This window comes from Hetaerina americana, unplaced genomic scaffold, assembly GCF_022747635.1.
Source record: "Hetaerina americana unplaced genomic scaffold, ioHetAmer1.1.p SCAF_1, whole genome shotgun sequence".
NCBI classification, from domain to species: domain Eukaryota; kingdom Metazoa; phylum Arthropoda; class Insecta; order Odonata; family Calopterygidae; genus Hetaerina; species Hetaerina americana.
The window spans coordinates 82,777,528-82,798,260 of NW_027286069.1; the positions used below are offsets into that span (position 1 = coordinate 82,777,528).

Here is a 20,733-nt window from a genome sequence, read left to right on the forward strand (position 1 = left end):
TAACTGACGAACTAAAGCTTGGGCATCAGCGAACCTAACTGATTTTACGAATTCCCGCCCACTTTCATTCCTACCTCCAGTTATTCCCGTGCCTCTTTACTAATTTCCTTCACATATACGTTGAACAGCAACGGTGATAATGAGCAACCCTGCCTTACACCTCTTCCTAACATGCCCATCCGGACTCCCCCGTTCCCCACTCCCATCTGAGCAGTCTGAGACATGTACAGGTTACGGATTAGCCTCCTATCCCTCCAATATACTCAATTCACTCTCTATCAAACGACTCTTTAATATCTACGAAACAGGCAAATACGTCTTGATTGTATTCTATATTCCCCTCGATTAATAATCTCATTACTGCATAACGCGTACCTCTCCCCTTCCCAAACCCAAACTGATCATCCCCTAAGTAATCATTTGCCCTACTCTCTATTCTTTTGTTTATGATCCTTAGAACAACTTTAGCTGCGTGGGATATCAAACTTATTGTTCTGTAGTCCTCACATGATGTAGCCTTTACCTTTTTCGGAATGAGAACTGACACTGATCTCACAAAGTCTTCCGGCCAGATTCCTTCCTCATAGATACTACGAATCAGTCCATATAGCCTATTCCTTCCACAATTTCCCAAACCTTTTAGTAGTTTTGCAGGAATGTTATCCACCCCTACGGCCTTATTTAGTTTCATCCCCCCTAATGCCCTTTCTACAGGATTCGCACAAGAAGTATCGTGATTGGTTCACTGTAGCCTCAACGAAGCGGTGGATGGGGGCCCCACCGGTCGCATCGGTAGAGAGGTCCCCCATCACTCAGGTGCACTTTAGTTCAGTCGCCTCCGGGCATGCGTTGAGGAAGGAGGTGAATTTTGTGGCTTGTGATTGTCTGTGGTGTAGTCGCGCCAGCATGGAGCGCACCTTCCAGCATCGCTACGCTGTGAAGTTTTGCATTACACTCGGGAAATCCGCGTCGGAGACCCTTCAACTCATTAAACTGGCTTATGGGGATGAAACCTTAAGCAGAACAAGAGTTTTTGAGTGGCCAAAATGTTTAAGGAAGGCCGGGAGCTCGTCGAAGACGAGCACCGCGTCGGACGCCAGACGACCGCTCGAACCGATGCTCAGGTGGCCAAAGTGAAAAAGGTTTTGGGCTCTGACAGGCGTTTCACCATCGCCCTTATCAGTGAGGAGACCGGCCTTTCAGTCGGAACTGTCCACACTATTGTAATAGAGTATCTTGCGAAGAGGAAAGTGCGCGCGAAGCTGGTGCCGAAAGTCTTGAGCGAGGAACAAAAACTGTGGCAGGTGGAAATTTCGCAAGAAATTTTGTTCTGCGTCCAGGAAGATGAAGATTTTCTCGATAGCGTTATTACCTCAAAGTATAGCTCAAAAGGAGCTCAAATGATATCGGTCCGACTCCATCGAGGTGGTTCAAGCGGCGACAACAAAAGTTCTCAACAGTATTCCGGAAACCAACTTCAAGCGGGCTTTTGACGAGTGTCAGACGCGGGAACTACAGGTGTATCGATGTAGGAGGAATGTATTTTGAAGATTATTTAGTAATTGTAATGATAACTGAAATAAATTTTGATTTTTGGACCTAAGCTATCTTCCTTTACGTCTTTTTCCTTTTCTATGTCTAACTTTACTGGTCCATGCTCTTTACTATACAGTTCTTCTATATATATATTTCTAGCTACCCTGGATTTTTTCGGTGTCAACTACTATCTTACCCGACTTATCTCTAACTGTTAGCATAGATCTTCCCTTCTTACTTCCCGAAAATGCCTTGTAGAGCGCACTTCCCGATAGTACCATGCTGTAGGGCGCACCAATTTCACCCTTCCTCTGCAAACTTTCCATATCCTCGCACTGCGTTTTCCACCATACTTCTTTTGTATTTTAATATAAATATATATAAATAAATATATAAAAAAAATATATATATGCCCACACACACACATATATATATATATATATATATATAAGTGGGCTAAAAAATAGTAATGGAAAGATATATATATATGCGTGTGAGCTTGTATATTTATGTGTGAGTGTATATATATATGTTTAAACGCACACACACACACATATATATATATTACCGATTGATATTATTTATTTATTTCGTTATGTAGCAACGAGTGTTAAAGGGTTTCACCCTAACGAGCCTTTAACGTTCGCTCAGCGATTATTTTTTCGGAAGCGATTCCTTTCAGCGGGAATGGTAGCATTTGCACTTGAAGGTAATTACTCGAGATAAGATGGATGGGAACCTTTCAAGTTTAAAGGAAGTATCCTGGCAAAACTGTCAGTCCTTTGGCTTTTTAATCTGCGCTTGTGTTCATTGGTACACGAGTGCTGTATGGGGCCGAAAACTTTTGGGTAATAGCAATTCATCGACCCTCTTACATTGGCTGGGTGATCCGTAGTTGATGGAGCATCCACTTTTAGCTGGGAGAGCGTTGCGGTGTTTACATAAGTGACATATTGCTCACCGTCGACAAGTCGCTATCGATCAGGGCGAGGTATGGGAATACACCCGAGAGGTGATCGAGGGAGATTTTATTTTCTGGGATCAGCACAGTAAAAGTCAAGGGAATCCTACTTTTAGATTAAAAAAAAAGCTTTCTATGAGCTTAATGAATGAATCTATCACGAAAAATACTCATTGAATATCGACTCTCCCAGCAACGAACTTTAATTTCAGGGATTGTTTTGGAAATGTCTCCCTCTATGAATGCATATTACAATGTTAACGAGGAGTCACGGGGTGTCAGTGGTAGCACTATCCTACCTAATCCGCAGATTTTGAATTGTGAATGGAGACGTGAGGAGAAATTTTAGTGCGCGAGGAATGTTTCTACGTGTTTTTAGACTCGTTTCGTATTGTTTAGACAAACGTGCTTTAGGTGGCTGAAAGACTGGGGAAAGCCCCCTGATTTCACTGTAATCCGCTCCAGATGTGGGATCTATTTGATCGCAGCGTGCATGCATGTGGATATTAGGAAAGTGGGCTAAAAAATAGTAATGGAAAGATTGTACATGCATGTCATCACGGATTTGTGTGTGTATTATTCGAAAAATAGCAAATATAAGACGGAATTTGACAAACTTGCTGTGCAATTAGAATGCACAAGGATATAATATTAGCATATTAATGTGAAGGAAAATATTTGGGGAGAAAATTCCAAATAAATGCAATTGAGCGTGTTATTTATGCATTCTAGAGGGTGTAGTTGTATCATTAGCCGTTTTTAATGGCTAGTTTTCACTCGGATTCATATATTTAGTGCCTTAAAGCAATCAATATGCAAACGTGTTGGGAAAGTTACGGCAATATTAATTTACTGATTGGTTATATGTATTGTACATATTATGCTTCTTATGATTCGCTAAACTAAGCAACAACAGATAAATGAACCGTGGAAATGTTTAGAATATGAAAGCATCTGATAAATTTACCTTCTATTATTTGCTGAATTAGTTCAGCGTATGCCTGCACGGGGTCTGTGCGTCGGAGGGGGAAGAGATTTCAAATGAGTTTGATAACCTCGAAGGGATCTCACCCCCATTCCCTCACCATCTCATTAGATGGCCTCAGTTTATTTATCCGATGCATAATAATTTTTACCAACTGCTACAGATTATTTTCAAAGAGATTTATATATTTGGAAAGTAGTCATCGCTAAAGCCAAGGGTTTAAAGCCACTATACATAGAACCTCTGACGCTCTCCTGGAATTGAAAATTTGAGATAGAGAAACGGGCTTCGCCCTTTTGTCAGACTCTTAACCCTGGTGTAGTTAAGTGAGCGTGGGAGACAAGAAGTACGAGCCGTAGCTCGTAGGGCCTACACTTACCGCCTATGCGGCTGTTTATGGGTTTGAGTGAAACAAGATATGCAGGATTTTTCTGCGTTATCCATGGAACGAATCCCATGGACTCTACTTTTTGAACAGCAATGGTATTCGAGGGTAACACGTTCCAAGACCCATCGCGTTTAGGTGCAACCACGGGTAATATACAGCGCTATATATAAAATAAATTAATTCAGTAAAATTTAATTGCATTAATGCGAATAATAATAAATTATTTGCATTAACTGTAATAATAACTGTATGTTATAAACTCCACCCTAAACGCGTGAATTTTATATACAGTTGGGCTCACTGCTAGGTGAGCTCTGCCCTCATCTATCAAACCGACCTTCGGATTGATAACTCTGATTAATGTACTCGTTGCCGAAAACTAGATCATATTCAGGGTACTTTCCGTAGGTATGTAGTAGGTTTTGCGATGGGCACGTTTCAGACTTAAGGACTTCAACACGTTACGATAGATCACATTTTACTGGAATAGTATATGTGGCAGGACTCTTCATGATTTTTCATTCGTTTGGTAGAAAAGTACTCTTTTCAGTTATCCACCGACTTTGCTCAAGCCTGGAAATTTCCTGGTTTTTGATAAATTTTTCATTTTTATGAAAAGGTAAGAGGTGAACTGGGAGAATGAGACCGGAACGCGATATATCGACGAATATAACCGACATTTTATAACTTTTCTCCGGAAATTTGGCTCATAACGCTTGAGAAATACAATGAAGTAATAACATTTTTTACCACTTTTTCTGGCCGGATCTTCCCATCGTAATTTTGAGATATCGTATATTTAGGGTATTTCCGATCTGCCTGGTCCCTTTTACGAGTCAGGCTTATTCATCGTACCCCGCGCGTCGTTTTTGATGCATTCTTTAGTTTTTATTTTGATCACGTTAACATTTACAAAATGTGACTCTGTTTGTGGGTCAAATACTTGTAGTATCGCATTTAAAGGCTCAGTTTTCAATTAGAAGTTAAGAATTGATGCGACCATTCTCGGTAAGATATCCTCGCTTACATATAAAAAATTTCGCTGGTAACATAAGTATGTAAATACCTGCAAATGAGCCGCGATTCTACAATTAGGTATTTGCGAAGCAAGTCTCATGTTTTTCATGCTTTGAATTCGTTTTTTTCTTTTTGACATGCATTAATGAGTCAATTTCCCCGCGATTTCCTTTCTTCCCCAAATTTTCAATTTATTTGACTATTGTATGCATTTGCTTCTCGATATCTTTCTATCGTGAGAGTGTAAACTCATGGAATCGAATCACAGTAATTTTTATGATGAAAACATATGTTTTCGCTCATATTAGAATGATCGTTTGACACGCCACTATTAATTAATGAATGATTTTATGTAACAAAGTCTTTGTGGAGTGCAAATGAAAAGGAATGTGACCTCTTCATTAAGAAACTCGGAATTAAAGAATACATTCGAAGCAGGAGTTTGTAGATACAGCTTCGTAGTTTTGCTTTGTGAAAGTGATTTTCTTTTCATAATTGAAGGTATTGTATATCGTTAACGCAATGCAGAAAAGTATATTTACAGCAAAATATTGGTGCTCAAGGTGAGGGAATATAAACCTCAACTGAAAAGCCGGAAAGTGTTTATCTTCTCACCAGGCTAAAACATTCTCGTTTTATTATCATTATACGAACACTGTCGAAGAGTTAAAAGAGTGTAAACACTTCATTTAGGCTTCATTGGTTAGGTAGGTACCATGGTGTCCTAGTGGTATAGACTTAATATCCCATGTTCACATCCGAGTTATTGTCCTGAACCTTTAAACTTAGCTTTGTAGGGGTCAAAACTTAGGGTGCAAACTTGCAGCTCAGTGAAATAACCCACTCTAGTTTTTAGTTTCATGAAGGGCTTGTATTACTGCAGGATTGGCGAGTTTAAAGCTACTCTTTGGAATCAAATTTAGAATTGACTTCGGCTTAAAATATTGATTTGAATCTAGATCTTTACCTTGGTTTTCATTGTTTCTCAACTGTATTGAGATTTCTTGCTTATGCTAGTTGTTTGGTGATTGTGTTTTCTCTAGATTGATTGTTCACCGGACTCCGTTGGGAGAATTCATGACTCCCAGACGTCATTTGGGGATGGCTGAATATTAGTAATTTCATTTGTTTAGTAAATAGCTCACTCATCGTTTTAATTCAGGTCACTTTTTACTTTTATTTTGCTTCCGAATGAGTTGCATTTAGATGCAATTTATTTTCGGGGAGTTAATACTTAAGAATAAGTTCATTTTACCACTGCTGGTGTTGAAGATCTTTGCACTTTAGAGGGTAAAATCAATTCTACATAATGGTAAATCCTTTCATAAACCCTTCCTTTTTAATTTTTTTCATTAAAATACATCGTCCATTTCCTGTGTGCGATTCCGTAACTCGTACCGATGGACTCTTTGTCTTCGAACTGGCTGAAACTCACATCAGCCAAAAATAACCCTGCCAGTTGTGCTAACTCATTCTGCTATCAAAGAATAATAGGTTATTTCTTGCAGAGCAGGAAAAAATAATCGGAAAGGAGCCATTTTAACAGCATGTTCATTACTAAGCGTGGCTGTGATTGATTTGTAATGATTGGTCTAACACCCAGTGTGTCCTCAAGACAAATAATGATTTAAGACGGAAAGCAAAAGAATGCAAAGACGTATCCACTTTGTTTGAGGGATGATTCTTTAGGATAGCCTGAAGCAATTCAACCAAATCGTTTCACGCTTTTGATGAGAATTTATTTGCTTGGATCATTTCATCGTTAAAATATAGTAAAAATTTTAGTTTCAATAAATTATATAAACATTTGAAAAATACGTTAAAAATGTTCATTCGCGTATTTAAAAATAGAGAAACTAATGAATTAAAAAAATGACAGGCGTCAGTATGTGCATGACATTTTGAAACGTTCCTTTTTGCCTGGCGTCATATTGTGCCGAAATTGCATCCACCGCGGAGAATCAAATCAGAACTGCACTTCCAAAGAGGCTAATTACTCGTGAGGGAAGGTAAAGTCGCATGGGTGATAGAAAAGGGGAGAGGGTAAAGTTCATGAAAATTTGATGTAAAAACTTTGGGTCAGGGCATAGTTTATATGAAAAACGAAACCGTGAATGAGTGGTATGAATGTCTAGAGCGGAAAGTATTGAAAACGGATACGATTAATAAGAAATGTCGGTTGACGCGACATAAATATTTGATCAATTCTGGCCTCTTTATTAATGTGTATTTATTCACGCCCAAGGCCCTTATCGTGCAAATATTTATCACTCCCGGGATACACATATCATACAAAGTCTCACAGATAACACGAACTGACATTTGAAGTAAGCAATTACTGTTTATCGCCTTGTATCTCTTCGAACCTTTTCTATTCGCAGACAGAAGTGACAGTTTTCCGGTGACACTCCGGAGGAAACTCATCTGTTCACCTTCGCAAAGGAGTGCGAAAATCACGAAATCGGTTTATAGGCTTGTAGGAAATATGGATGTGCCCATTTGACGGCACACTGTTTCCCATTCGAAATAAATAATAGGCAATCAGTATATAGCTTTCTTATGATCGATTTGGTAAAATTTTCTGACTACAAGGTTTCCAGGTTTCCCTTCCCAGGTTTTTTGTGTGACAGCTACATGAGTAGGTTATTTAAATCCATGTGCTGGTTTGTTCTCCCTCTAAAACAACCAATATCTTCCTCCAAAGTCAAACTCTCCAACGCATCCATTTTCCAGGCCATTCCCAATAAAACCAAAAATCCAAACTTATCTTCTCTGGGAAACCTAGTAGTTTTCGACTTAAGATGTTTGTATAACGCCAATGAGGTCGTTTATATTTTCAAATTATCTGCAGTATTGGTAGGTACGGTGAAAATCACAAAAGCTAAAAGAGAACCAGGAAATTCGCCCGTGAAATGAATCGAAAATTGGTTTTTAAAGTTATCCTGAATATTATTATCAAAAATAAGTCGTGTAGTATTACTATAGCTTATTTTTTGTCAAACGCGGTTAAAATTTTCACGTGCCATTTCGAAAACAGCGCTTAATTTTGAAATTAATATTAGCCAATATCTCAAAAGGACCGATGTGTGTGTGTTGAGGAGTATAGGATGAGAAAAATATTGTATTCAACCTTATTTCCCTAGTGGCGCTGTTCCCAATGAATTATGGTATATGTATAGGAACATTCAAACAATATGAAACATTTCCTCACTTATATTTAATTATGGCTATTCTGAAAAAAGAACAAATCACTTGTGTGGGGATAATTCACCTAAGTCACATGGTTGGAGAGATGATGGGGAGCTCCTTTAGTTACCGTTCCCTACCGAGCTTTAACGCGAGAGCATACCAGAGTGATACAGGGACTATGGGGCCTACATGAGACATGGGAGGGTGACATGTGATGTCTAAGTGATATTCACTTGGGAGTACACCCTCTCCGGAGCGTATTCAGCCACTCCCATTGTCCGGTGCTGCCCTCCCGTGGCGTCCAGGGGGTTCCGGACAAGATCTAGGATAGTCGGCGTGAGGGGAACAGATGTTTTCGGATAGGTGAAGTCGTGTATTTTGCGATACACAATGGGATGAGTTGAGAAACATGAAAAAATCAGCTCTGACGAGTGCCTTATATTCTCCCTAGCCCTCATACACCAACTCATTGGTTTGGTGCTCAATTAAATCCTCAATCCAAAATAATTTACACATGCGCATTTTACAGACCTCCAGTCGACTGAGAAAATCCAAGATCAGCAAATTAAAGGTTTCTTATCCCAAAACAGTGATCGCGACGATATAATAGGTGAGATTTCAATGTCTCATCTATTGACTGGAGCACATGAACTCATTGAATCAACTTGTCACTTCACCCACTAGGGGTGATACTATTCTTGATTTGTTAGCAACGAATATTCTCGAAAAAGACTTAACCATAAAAAATATAAAAGAAATAAATGAACACTGGGCAGTAAATGCTGAGTTTTTGCTTCATGGGGACCAAAATAAGAAGCCTAAAAGAAAAATATTCTTGTTTAAAGAAGGGGACTACAATGACTAAAACTGTGTGCTACAGAATCAATTTGCTAGTTTTGAGAAAGATAAAAATCACCGAAATACTGAGATCACGTGAAATATCTTCCTTTAGATCACGCGCTCAGCAGTCAACATTTTCATTCACAGTAAATTCATGAAAGATAACACGGAACCTTGATGGTACAACCCGGATGTTAGAAAGGCATTATGACGTCAAAGTCTATATCACGCCAAGATGAAAAATATTAGGGATGATGTCTCAAGTGACAAAAAGAATGAGATCACTTATGATAATAAGATATCTAGGGCGAATACCAAGAATGAATTTTGGAAAGCGTTAAGGGAATTCAAAGGGAAAAGGTTTGCGGAAAATTTGAAAAAGAATCTAAAAGCATTTTGGTCATACATCATAGAAGTTGGGGGAAATAAGTCAACTGTTAATTCGCTCAAAAATGATATAGATGAAAGAGTAACCAGCAGTTTGAAAAAAGCTAACTTATTAATTTCCTTCTTTCAGAGCGTCTTCACTAATATCTCACAGAGAACCCCCGATAGCTAACCAAATCGTGCCGGTCAACCGATGCTCATAATGGAAATCTCATATGGTGGAATTGAACGTTTGCTGAAAAATATTAAGCCTAATAAATCCTCCGGGACCGATGAAATACTCGCTCTTTTATTAAAGGATGTAGCATCGGAAATTGCGCCGTATCTAGAAATATTATTTAAGAAGTCGCTGGTAGATCACCAGGTTCCTAGAGATTGTGAAACTTCTAACGTAACACTAATATTTAAAAACGGAGACAAGGAGGAACCGAGCAATTACAGACATATTTCCCTCACATCTATTTCGTGCAAGTTTATGGAACTAATAGTTGCTAGATTGATCGTGAGAGACCTCGATAATTAGAAGCTATTAATGAAAAATAAGCACGGTTTCCGAAAAGGTAGATCCTGCGAGACAAAGCTTACGCTTTTTGTTCATGATATTCTTATTTCGGGAGAGAGCAATGCTCCAGTGGACGCGATTTTTCTAGATTTTAAGAAAGCCTTCCACAAAGTACCTCATAGTAAACTACTCGCAAAGCTAGAAGCATATGACAGATAAAAAATCTCTTTTGGATTGGATTAAAGACTTTTTGAATGGTCGTGTTCAAAGAGTATTGATAGATGGAGTTAGCTCAAATGCAGTAGAAGTTACTTCAGGTGATCCCCAGGGAAGTGTCATCAGACCTCATATGCTCCTATTTTACGTTAACGACATTGACTGAGTAGTCACTAGTGTTTATTTGCTGACGATGCCGTGGTTTACCGTGATATCAGTGATCTTGAGGACGCAGCAGCTTTGTCAGATGACCTCAGTGCGACACTTGGTAATTAGAATTAAATTTAAAAAAGTGAGTAGTCATACATTTTTGGAAAAAGAGCAATTCCCACCCGAACGCCGACTGCATTGGGAACACCGAAATGGAATGTGTAGATTCAATTAAATACCTAGGCGTTATCCTCCCTCACGATCTCTCCTGGGTGAAATACATACGGGGAATATGTGGATTAGCTAACAAAATATTAGGATTTAATAGAAGAGAACTTGATAATGTGATGAAAAGGTCAAAGAGAAATGTTATCTGTCGTTGGTTAGGCTTCATTTAGAATATGCTGCAAGTATATGGCGTCCTCACGAAGTTTATTTGATTGCCGCACCGTGCAGCGTAGAGAAGCTAGATTTTTAAATGTTGTTATGATAAACTCAGTAGCGTATCCACAATATTAGAGCAGCTAGGCCTGGGAATTACGCACGGAGCGAAGGTTAAATTACAGGTTGAAGCTCTTGCATTAATTGGAAGGACGTATCTTCATCAGTGATGTTAAAATGCATTATTACCCTCATCTTACTAAGCTAGGAGAGATCATGCTGATAACATTTGACAGATTAAGTGTAAAACATATAGATATAAAATGTCATTTTTTTCACTAACGATAGGGGATCATAACAAAACTGTTCGACCGCGGTAAGGTCATGTTCGGGTAAAATTATTCTGGTGTGCATTCAAATTCTGCCATACACCCTGGCGGTGGCTTGCAGAGTATCTATATAAATAAATAAATAAAATGAACTCAGCTCTTCATTATCATTCCAGCGGCTATGGTCGGCTTAGCTGGGCCAGTTTATCCGTAGAGCTTAAGGGGATATCATTTGTATTATTTGAATTTTTATGTACGTGGTCAATTTCTTCATATACGGTATCCTCTGTGGGTATACGATTTTAAAGATTTTTTGGAAATATGCCATTAGATATTGCCAGGCCTCTGCTCAATACTGAAAAACAAACTGGTGTACTTTAGAAGTTCACGAAAGAAATAATGTGAGAAAGTACGTATTAAGTACTGCCAACTCTTGCATATTTAACAGTGTTTTAGGGTAGGGGAATATTCCTTTGACTTTTATTTAGCTCAGTTTATCTCAACACGGTTGAAGAAGTTTCACAAGTGTTTCAACGCTAACATTAAATATCATTCGTATAAAATACATCATTTGAGCGAAAACGTTTACCTGTGAACATAAAACTTCCAGCTGTAGTAAATTACCAGGAATAAACAGGTGGCAAACTTTTTCGATGGTCGAAGTATCTTAGAGAATGTCGATCTTCGTGAAATAAATTTCAATAACACTCAGAAAAAGATTAAACTAGCGTAATGAAAGAAGTAAGTGCCATAAATTGAATTTCAAACACCGTAAATATAGTACCAAGAATCATCGGTTAAGTTTGGAAAATATAGCGGACGACCACTTCATAATTTTATCTTTTGGTACGTGGGCTCTAAAAAGGAATAATCAGAATTTGCCATTATTGATCCTACTCAAATCCGAAATTGAGACGTCACGACCTCGGAAATTCGCACAAATATCGGGATATGTTTCAATTGTGGTTTTGATACTGTTGTAAATTATCAAGCCTCAATTTCTAGTCCTTTGAAAATTTCTCTCCACTCTGACTTTGGAAAGCGAAGGAAAGTTCGTTGAACCAATTCGGTAATGAAAAATTGCATATTTCGAATGCAGAACCTAGAAAACTATTTTGTAACTCTCGGGGGAAATGTTCTAACTAAACCATGATACTTTTTGAGTGACTCCATTTCTAATTTTTGGAGTTGCCACGCAGTATATTAAGCCGCTATGGGAAATCTCAACGTTGTGACAGGGATGCTCTCTAATTGGACTCATCGCAGGATATGGCAGTCGTCAAGAGTACCCAATATTCCGTTCGGCGGCGACAGTCAAAGTTTGATTTTCATCATTGATTTTAATATTTGTCCCCTGAATACTGGTTTCAGTTGATTGAATGCAGTTCATTACATAAATATTGGTTTTCAAGGATGTAGACTTTGTTTAAAATATTGAGAAGGTAGACATGATTCGTATTTTTAAGAATGTTTTATTCTCTGATTCCAAGTTTTACTGATTTTGGCGTAGAAAGGTATCGTTGGTGTTTATCTTAACGTGAGGATATAATGAATTAACACATTTGAACTCATTGGCTAAAAGGCACAAGCCGCAATTATTGAGAAAGCTGAAATGGGTTACGAAGGTGAATTGTAGATGGTGATTATCCCGGTAAAACCTATCTTAGTGATGGCTCATATAAAATGCTGCCATTAACAAGATAAAATTATTATTTATACGGAATTTGAATCATGATTCATTGATCATGAATTGATGCACGAACGTGTTGTATAATTGATGATGCACGACAGTGGAATTAAAAATGAAGCACACGACGCAATACAGTTAGATGGGCTGCACAAATGATGTGTAATACAAAAATTACTACATTACAGCTGGCATTCGAAAATATTGTAACCTCGTTCTCTTTGCGATTTTATATAAAGTGGAAAACCTGATTATTAAAAATATTTGCCTTCCATTTTGAGTGCATAATATATCTTAAATAATATTGCTCGTTAATAATGTAACTATAAGTCGAGAAGATAATACCTGTACACTAAATTATTTTGTTTGTCATGGAATAGCAGATAATTGTTTATAGATCGGTAATTTTTTGCAGTTTGAACCTATGTAATGTTCATATTTTATGTACCAGAATTCCTATTTTATCCATGCTGATATGAATGACTGCTATGATATTTATTCGTATTCAATTGGAGCATTTCAGTTTCGTATTTTTTTTCATTTACTATTGGTTGCCTAACAGGTAATTATATACCTGGAACATTAAAAATGTACATGCGTATCAACATACATAATAATGTAGTTGTGACGTGTGTAAGACGTATAGCTCATCATCTTTTGTATGTATCACGGTGCTATACCAATATTCATTATGCATATATTGTAGGAAATAGAAATACGATGGTATTTGATAAAACATTTTTCGAGCCAAACCAAACTCCTAATAGAGGCAGGCGATCGCGAAGGAAGAGAAAAATTTTCCCAGTCGGTTTCTTCCGAAGAAACGATTTTTTTAATAAAATGAAATAGAAGAATATCGGACCCCTGGTGTACGGTAGCCAAATTTTCAGCAACCACACGACTGCAGGAATAACATTTCTTGTTGTTCAGGGGATTCAATAAGCATGTGAATGTTTCATTTTAATTATAAACCTGGAACTCTGCTTGTAGTGGTAACCAACAATCGGAAACATGCTTTCATGTTGGAGAAATGTATATGGTTTAGCGAAAGGTCTCGTATGAAGATAATCAAAATGATGGTAATTAAATATGAGTACAAGGTCATAAAAGATCAACAGAAGAAGTTACTGGGTTCCCAAATGCAGAACATGGACTGGAAAACATGACCGTTCCACCGAAAGTATGTAGCCACATTTACCAGTAAATATAAACCACGAATGTAAGCTTTGTAACACTTCATGTATTAAGGTGACATTTTTAAAATTAAAGTAACTCTTATTTTAAAAATTTATTGGTTTTTAAATTTAAATTAAATTTAAAAGTTTATGATGTCATCGATTGAAAACAATCCAGATGATAGCTGAGGTTGCAAGCGCGAGTATTCAAAAAATAGCGTAGTAGAACATGCAAAGAGTACTTTTTAGTGACCACTGTATGTTTAAAAAAATGATTTTTACTAGATATTCCCGATGAAATATTAGATTTTTCACCTGCCTGACATTTTACTATCAGGGCATAAGAATATATGAGCGAATTTGGAGTATAGTACGAAAGAGTATGGAAGAGAATTATTCTATGAATGCGCCAGAAAAATGCTCAAACTATTTTTATTCTAACCTATATTTTGCGGTGGAAGATTGAGCCTTGCAAGAATAAATTTGAAATGCATGCAAATTCAAGTGCAAAACTGAAATATTGGTTAAAATGCAGTCATATGTTTTTTATTTTACTCATTGATACATTTGTCTTCGCTTCCTCTTACCTAAAAGATTAAGTTTTGGTACCAATTCAGTTCAAAAAGCAAAAGGAGTGCCAATATTCCATAGGGAGAACTTGACGACTACTATGGTGTCCCAATACAGCAGTGTACAAAGTACTCTAGCCTATTTATTTAATCGCTAGGCATAGTTCTTTTGTTATATTTGCGGTAGGAGGAGGCACTGATTTATGTATTATACTTGCAAATGCCCCCGAAAGTCTTTAATATTATAAGATTTAGTTTTGCTACAGTTATTGATAAATTCATCTATGGTACATCGAACAGGCTTTGCAAGGAGGAGTTAAAGATTTCACTTGAGAGGGAGTCGCGATAAATCAGCACGCTGATGTTTTTTGCAGCTGGAAAAGATTTCCTTTTGGACAGTGGTCTGTGTTGCTTGGGGTTCGCCTATTGTTTGTACTATTTACAAGGAAACGTAAGCCCTATTTTCTGTGACAAGCACTGCGTCTACTCACCGGTGGGAGCGGGGGCGGGGCTGCGTAGATAATTTCAGCGGGCCTCGGTCTGGGGCGGGGCCTCGGGCGTGGGGCGACGAACCTCGAAGTCGTAGCCCTCAGGCTGGGTCGGGTGGCCACGGGGTCCGGGGCGGGATCAAAGCCTGCGGTCGTCTCTCGGGCCGGGTGTGATCCGGTGTCGACGACCGCCAAGTCGGGCCCCGGAACCGAGGGCCCTCCAGTCTCCTTGGCGGCTGGCTCAGCGGGTGCGGCCGCTGAGGGGCCCGCCGCGGTCGTACTGGACACAGCGAGCGTATTGACGTCCGCCGTGAAATCTGGAACCTCGCTTGCCGCCTCCTCCGCGGGGTCCTCATCGCGGTCCTCTACGGGTGGGACCGAGCCGGTTGTGCTTGGTTGCAAAGCGGCAGGTTTTTCCGAGGCCGTCGTGGGAGATCCCGCCCCTGCGTAAGTATTTTTCAAAGAGAAATACAGAGTATTATACTTCGTATGCTATGCGCGGTCATCTGAAATTTTTAACTCCGTGTTAGCAGTGTCTCACTATACCCATGCTTCATATCTACATCTTTAAGGCATCCTTCTAGCCACCCCGTTGAATGGCAAGACTGCATACGTTACTCAGGAAAGAATTCCTCTTGTCTAAGGTCTCATTGTTTGTTTTAAGTATTTCTCCATTTTACGGCAAATTCTAACCCTCTAACCCTGTTAGAACTGAAATCTGGGGAGATATATGGACTGAATCGAAAAGGTAGAATATAAAGAATTAGACACTAATATATTAAAATATACAAGTCAAATATGCATTAAACGCTGTTGTGAGAAATGAATCATCGAGTGCGCTAAGATTAGAAAAAATCAATAAAGACTCAGTTCTAGCACACTTAGAGGCAAGAAACGTGTATATAGCGACAAATATTGCATTTTACTTTAGGTTACGATTTTTATAAAATAGATGTAACTGGGATTACGGTAGATTGAATATTGGGAAAAATGTGTAAGTTTATGCCAACAGCCTACTGAATCTTTGATTTTGAAGTATGGTATATTTTTCTCATAAGAATTATCCCAGCTCACACAAAAGTTCATTGACTGCCCAAGCGGGCAAGTATAAACCCGGTGAGTGAAGTCCCACCTTTACCGGTCATTGTACATATGAAACGCATGGCATTGAAGAAGGAAACATGGCTGAGGTGGAAGTGCGGTTTGCGAGAAAGTGAAACTTAAAACTAGGAATAAAATATGAATTCTTAATCTAACAGGAAAGGAAAGCCGACAGGGAACGGCTTTTTACAAAAAAGAAAAAAAAAGTACGTCACTAACAGCACTAACTGCCCACCGGCACACTCTGAGCATAGAGCGGTACTTATTTTGTCTTATCAGACGTCAAAATGTTGTTTGCAACAGTGAAGCTGGACAACTGGGGCCGCATCAGCAGGAGATTTCAAATTGTTGCATACCGGACCACACGTAACTTACGATTGGTACAATTGCAGTGACCATTTCTGCCGGCCACATACGGAAAAATATTAGAACCTCTTCATTAAACACTTTCCTTTTGTCGGGTGCAAATACTGAGATATGGGATGTGGATGTGAAAATGATAATTTTGAATTGAAATTAACTACGACGAGAAGCGTTTACATGGTTGAATCATTGCTCAGGCTTTCTTCCATTTCTGGAAAAGATAGAAAACATTGACTTTGGGAATTCTTTCTTTAGATCATGGAGCAATCATTACCTTTATGAAGTATTCAGGCGTAATGAACGGAGATCCATTAATAGTTTTTGATAATTCGAAAGCGATCAACTCGAAATTATAAGTAATATTTCCTTTAATATTGCGCTGAGTGACTGCTTCAGACTTCTCTTTACCCTTTGCTGAAACTGCTTACGTATTGTTCATGACAGACAGGTTCACTGGTTTCAATATTCACGAAATTGCATATGTGCGCCTATATTTTAAAATTTTGCTAGTCAGACGTGATGTTTCATTATACTTGTAGCTCGATGCAATGATGAAATCCTTTCAAGATACATGGATATTCCTCATTAGTGCCACAAATGGCAACCATATTTTAGACGTTTTATTATCATTCAACTTTCATTCCATAATTATACAAAGAATCCCATTTCAATTGGACCAATAATTTGTTTTCAGTAATTATTATTCACATATTGATAAAAATCATAACTAAGTGCGAATAAAATTAATAATCCAATTTCAAACCTCATTAATTTAAGTTAATCGAGAGAAATTCATAACAACGGTTAATTTTTAAAATTCCATCCAGAATTTATGCTATTTTCACAAACGTATTACGTGCTCTATCATGCCTCTCAGGAAAATATTTTCACCTCTGGATATCTTGTTTTCGAAGCAAAGGATCGGAGAAAAAAAAACCTCCGACTTTTTTCACAACCCTCAACAGTTTCCCCTTGAAAAACTCGTGAGAACTCCTTAACCAGGACGTTGATTAACGATCATGTCTCGCATCGTGTGTGCTTTGAGGATCTGATTTATTTGGCTCTACAAAAAGCCATAAATTGAAAATAATATAGCTTTATCGCACTTTTTCAGCGCCATAGATTTTGTTTAAAAATATTCCATGTCGTATTTTCTCTATATTAAAAAAAGTATACATGGTAGGATAACTGAGCTTGTTTCAAAAAACGCTATGTCAATCTAGATAACGACTGATTTGTAATATATTAAAAATTAACTCGGGTTCCAATGTGTCCCCTATCAACGTACGTACCATTATTCTCACCTTCCTAGCCTAAATATTTGTTACGACCACTTCTTCAAACTATCTTGGCTCAATATAAATATGCCTCTGCTGCTTTTTCAATTACGAAAATGCCTCTGTCTTATTGCATGTTTCAAATAACAAAATATTGTGGGTTACTTGAGCTTGCTAACAAATTAATTGCAGAAGTAGCTCGCTGAATATAAGTGGAATACGGACATGTATAGAAGTAAATGGTGCGCTTTCCTCAGGCTAATCAATCTCCCCAAACGTCTTTCTGGACTCTCTGGACCGGAATTTCTTTAAAGACGGATTACACTGATGTGATCCGTTTCCGTTGCGATGCAAGGGTAAGCCCACTTTAAGTGAACGGCAGGCTCTTTCTCGGCAGGGAAGGAGGGTGGGCAACAGAGTGAGTCGCTTCCACCGTTCATCAAGATCCCTCCCTTTCTCTTCCTTTCTATTCCTTTCCTCTTCCCAACTTTTGTCGTCATAGCATCTTCGCGGGCTCCCTCCAACTTAATTCATTGTCGAAGGTTTTGGTGATGTGAAGAGGGCGAGAGATAAGTTGGCGGGAGCTTGGGAAAGAGGTAGGGTCGGTGGAGTTGAACGTAAAAGGGGAAGGGAGGGATGAAGTGAAGAAATAATATGAAGTGGGGCACATGGAAGGGGACGCGTGAGATAGGGATGGAAAAGCCTTCCCTTGAAGATTCGAGATTTAAAATTATTTTCTTCGGCGTAGCTCACTTCAGCCTCCTCCTCCATAATATCAAACTCTTCTCCACCTCCAAACCTGCGTCCACCAATGCTCCCCTCTATCCCTCCTCTCTTCTGCTCATGTCAAATAGTTTCCCCGCCTCACTCTGCTCCTTTTACCCTGTCTCGACATTGCCTTCCCCGCATTGACTTCACCCTTCATATTCCTTCTGAGGGAAGAGGGGTGCGGACCCATCCTTCCCATCCTCTCTTTCGGCTCTCTTCCGCGAGAGGGGTCCACTTTTGGAGTAACGAGACCTCGTGGGTCAAGGAGACGGGGAAAACCTTTCTTTCCCGTGAGTGTATGTACGCACCTCTCATTGCCTCCCCTCGCTCCTACTCCTCTCTCTTTGCGCCTAAAACCGACCCTTGCCTTTTTTCTCTCCATTTATCCTACGTTCCGTCAAACCCTTCCTCTTCTCACTCCCACTTTCTCCTCTCCTTACCAGTACATTCATCCTATTTCCTCCTCTCTTTCTCGAACCGTGAGATCAACTGCCGTAATGGACGCCGAACACCCCCGTTCATATTAACTTGGATAGTTCTCCTGAGCTGGATGGCGCGGAGGGGAGGAGGAAAAGGTTGTGAGAGTGATGGGAGAGGGACATGCGGGATAGGACAGGGTGGAGAGGTGAACGGCCTGGTGGGGAAAAAAAATGTGTTGGCCGAGAGGGCAAAGGAGGAGGAGAGGAGCCAGTGAAGGGGAAGAAAGGGAGACAAAGGATAAGTTAAGAAAAGTAGGGAAGAGAGAAAAGAAGGGGCGAGACGTTGAAAACCTCGGTCAAAAGAATTAGGTTTTCGTTATCAGGGTGCTTTCCAATAATAACAATTTTGAGCTGCTTTCACATTAGGTATTACTTTTTCAAAAAAAGTCACCAGTTGCTAATTCGAGACTGTACTCTCCAATCTGATTCTTTCTTTCTTTACGACTATTATTACAAGAAAAGGGAGTATAAAGAGAGACGAAGTTCACTGACTGAAAATGTATTCACTTCTCTTATTGCTTCATCACAGTCCCTGAATTTAACACGAGAATAGAAGGCGTTCTCATTTCCTAGCGCAGGCGAATATGATATTCCCCAAAGAAATTGACTGATTTCGTTAATTTCTGAATTTTTATTTTTACTCGCTGATGAGAGATTTGAATGGGGAAAAAGGAAACGGCCATTGCACTTTATTACGACCACTACGTGCACTATGTGAAAGTATTAGATGTTCAGTTTACCTTAAGTAATTTCACACTATAATGACACTATTTTGAGTATCATATAATTACTAAATGTTTCAGTGTACAATTTTTAATGCTCTCTGAAATATTCATGTTTGCGAGTGGCGGGATAGAAGAGATAATTTAACTGGGTACTGTAAGAGGGGAACATACTGACTTTCTATGTTTTACTACTATCTATCGTTCAAGAATTACAATAACATTAACCTAAGCATTTAATTTGTAATTTTGTGTCAAAATAGTACAGGATTCTATCCCGAAAATGGCAAGAATTATAGGGACGATTTTAGTGAAGAGATTTTCTGGTCAAACAGAATTGTAGGGAAAAATTTAAAAAAATATTGAATTCGTATTCCAAAATAAATTAAAATAACATCAAAATAGCAAAATTTACAGAACATGTGTGCATATCAAAGCATAATGCAATACAATGACCAGTGTACCGTAGTACTCTTTACTTTCATTATCATGAAATTTTCATCAGTGTGCATAAATATTTTTGATGAAAAGTATAGGAACACAACCTGTTCTTAAGTGAGTGAGCAGTCGTACTTACTTGTTTTTTTAAGTTAAAATGGTTGCCTGTCAATCATTAGATGTACTCAGTTTGGTCTATACTTAAACCTTTAGAATAATGGCAATATGTCTTCGTCTTATCATGGACTTTACGAGTACATTCGTTGGAATCTTCCGAGATGCAGCGAGCTGCACGTTTTCCCTCACTAATTTATTGAAATAGTGGTCCAGACACCATGCGCCGATAAGCGGTCGGACATGCTGAAGGGCTCCTAATACGCTTACCACTGCCTTGCTCTTCGCGTTCCGGCCCATTGAGAAGGAATTAAGATAGGAGATGGAACAATGGAAAAACAGGTTCAGGATGATGAACTAACGGACTCATCTGATACTCGGGCGGTTTAAACTTCGTTAGTCAGTATATTCGTTGTCTTAGATTGCTGAGTGAGTGCTTGAACTCAGCTAATGATGGTTGAAAACGGAAATTAAACTGAGCCTTGTGCGTAAATGGATTCATAGACGCGGATGAAAGCATGTAATTTTCTAATTTCTAAAAAAAATGACTTTGAATACCTTAAATAAATAATTTGTTTCCGTTCCCGTTGTGTGAAAATTCTTTCTATCCTCGTAAAACGATCGCACAAAGTTAAAGAGTTCATCTAGGTGCGTAAAAATCATTCGCCTTG

The 20,733-nt window shown here is 38.7% G+C and overlaps 1 protein-coding gene across 2 annotated transcripts in view; it reads right to left on the reverse strand.

Moving 5' to 3' along the window:
• Window positions 1–20,733, reverse strand: part of LOC139694114 (uncharacterized) — a 94,606-nt gene that overhangs the window by 43,226 nt on the left and 30,647 nt on the right. For both annotated transcript variants that reach the window (XM_071592547.1, XM_071592555.1), the window contains exon 3: window positions 14,804–15,243. In XM_071592547.1, the coding sequence (XP_071448648.1) occupies window positions 14,804–15,243 (440 nt within the window). The remainder of the gene's footprint in view (window positions 1–14,803; window positions 15,244–20,733) is intronic.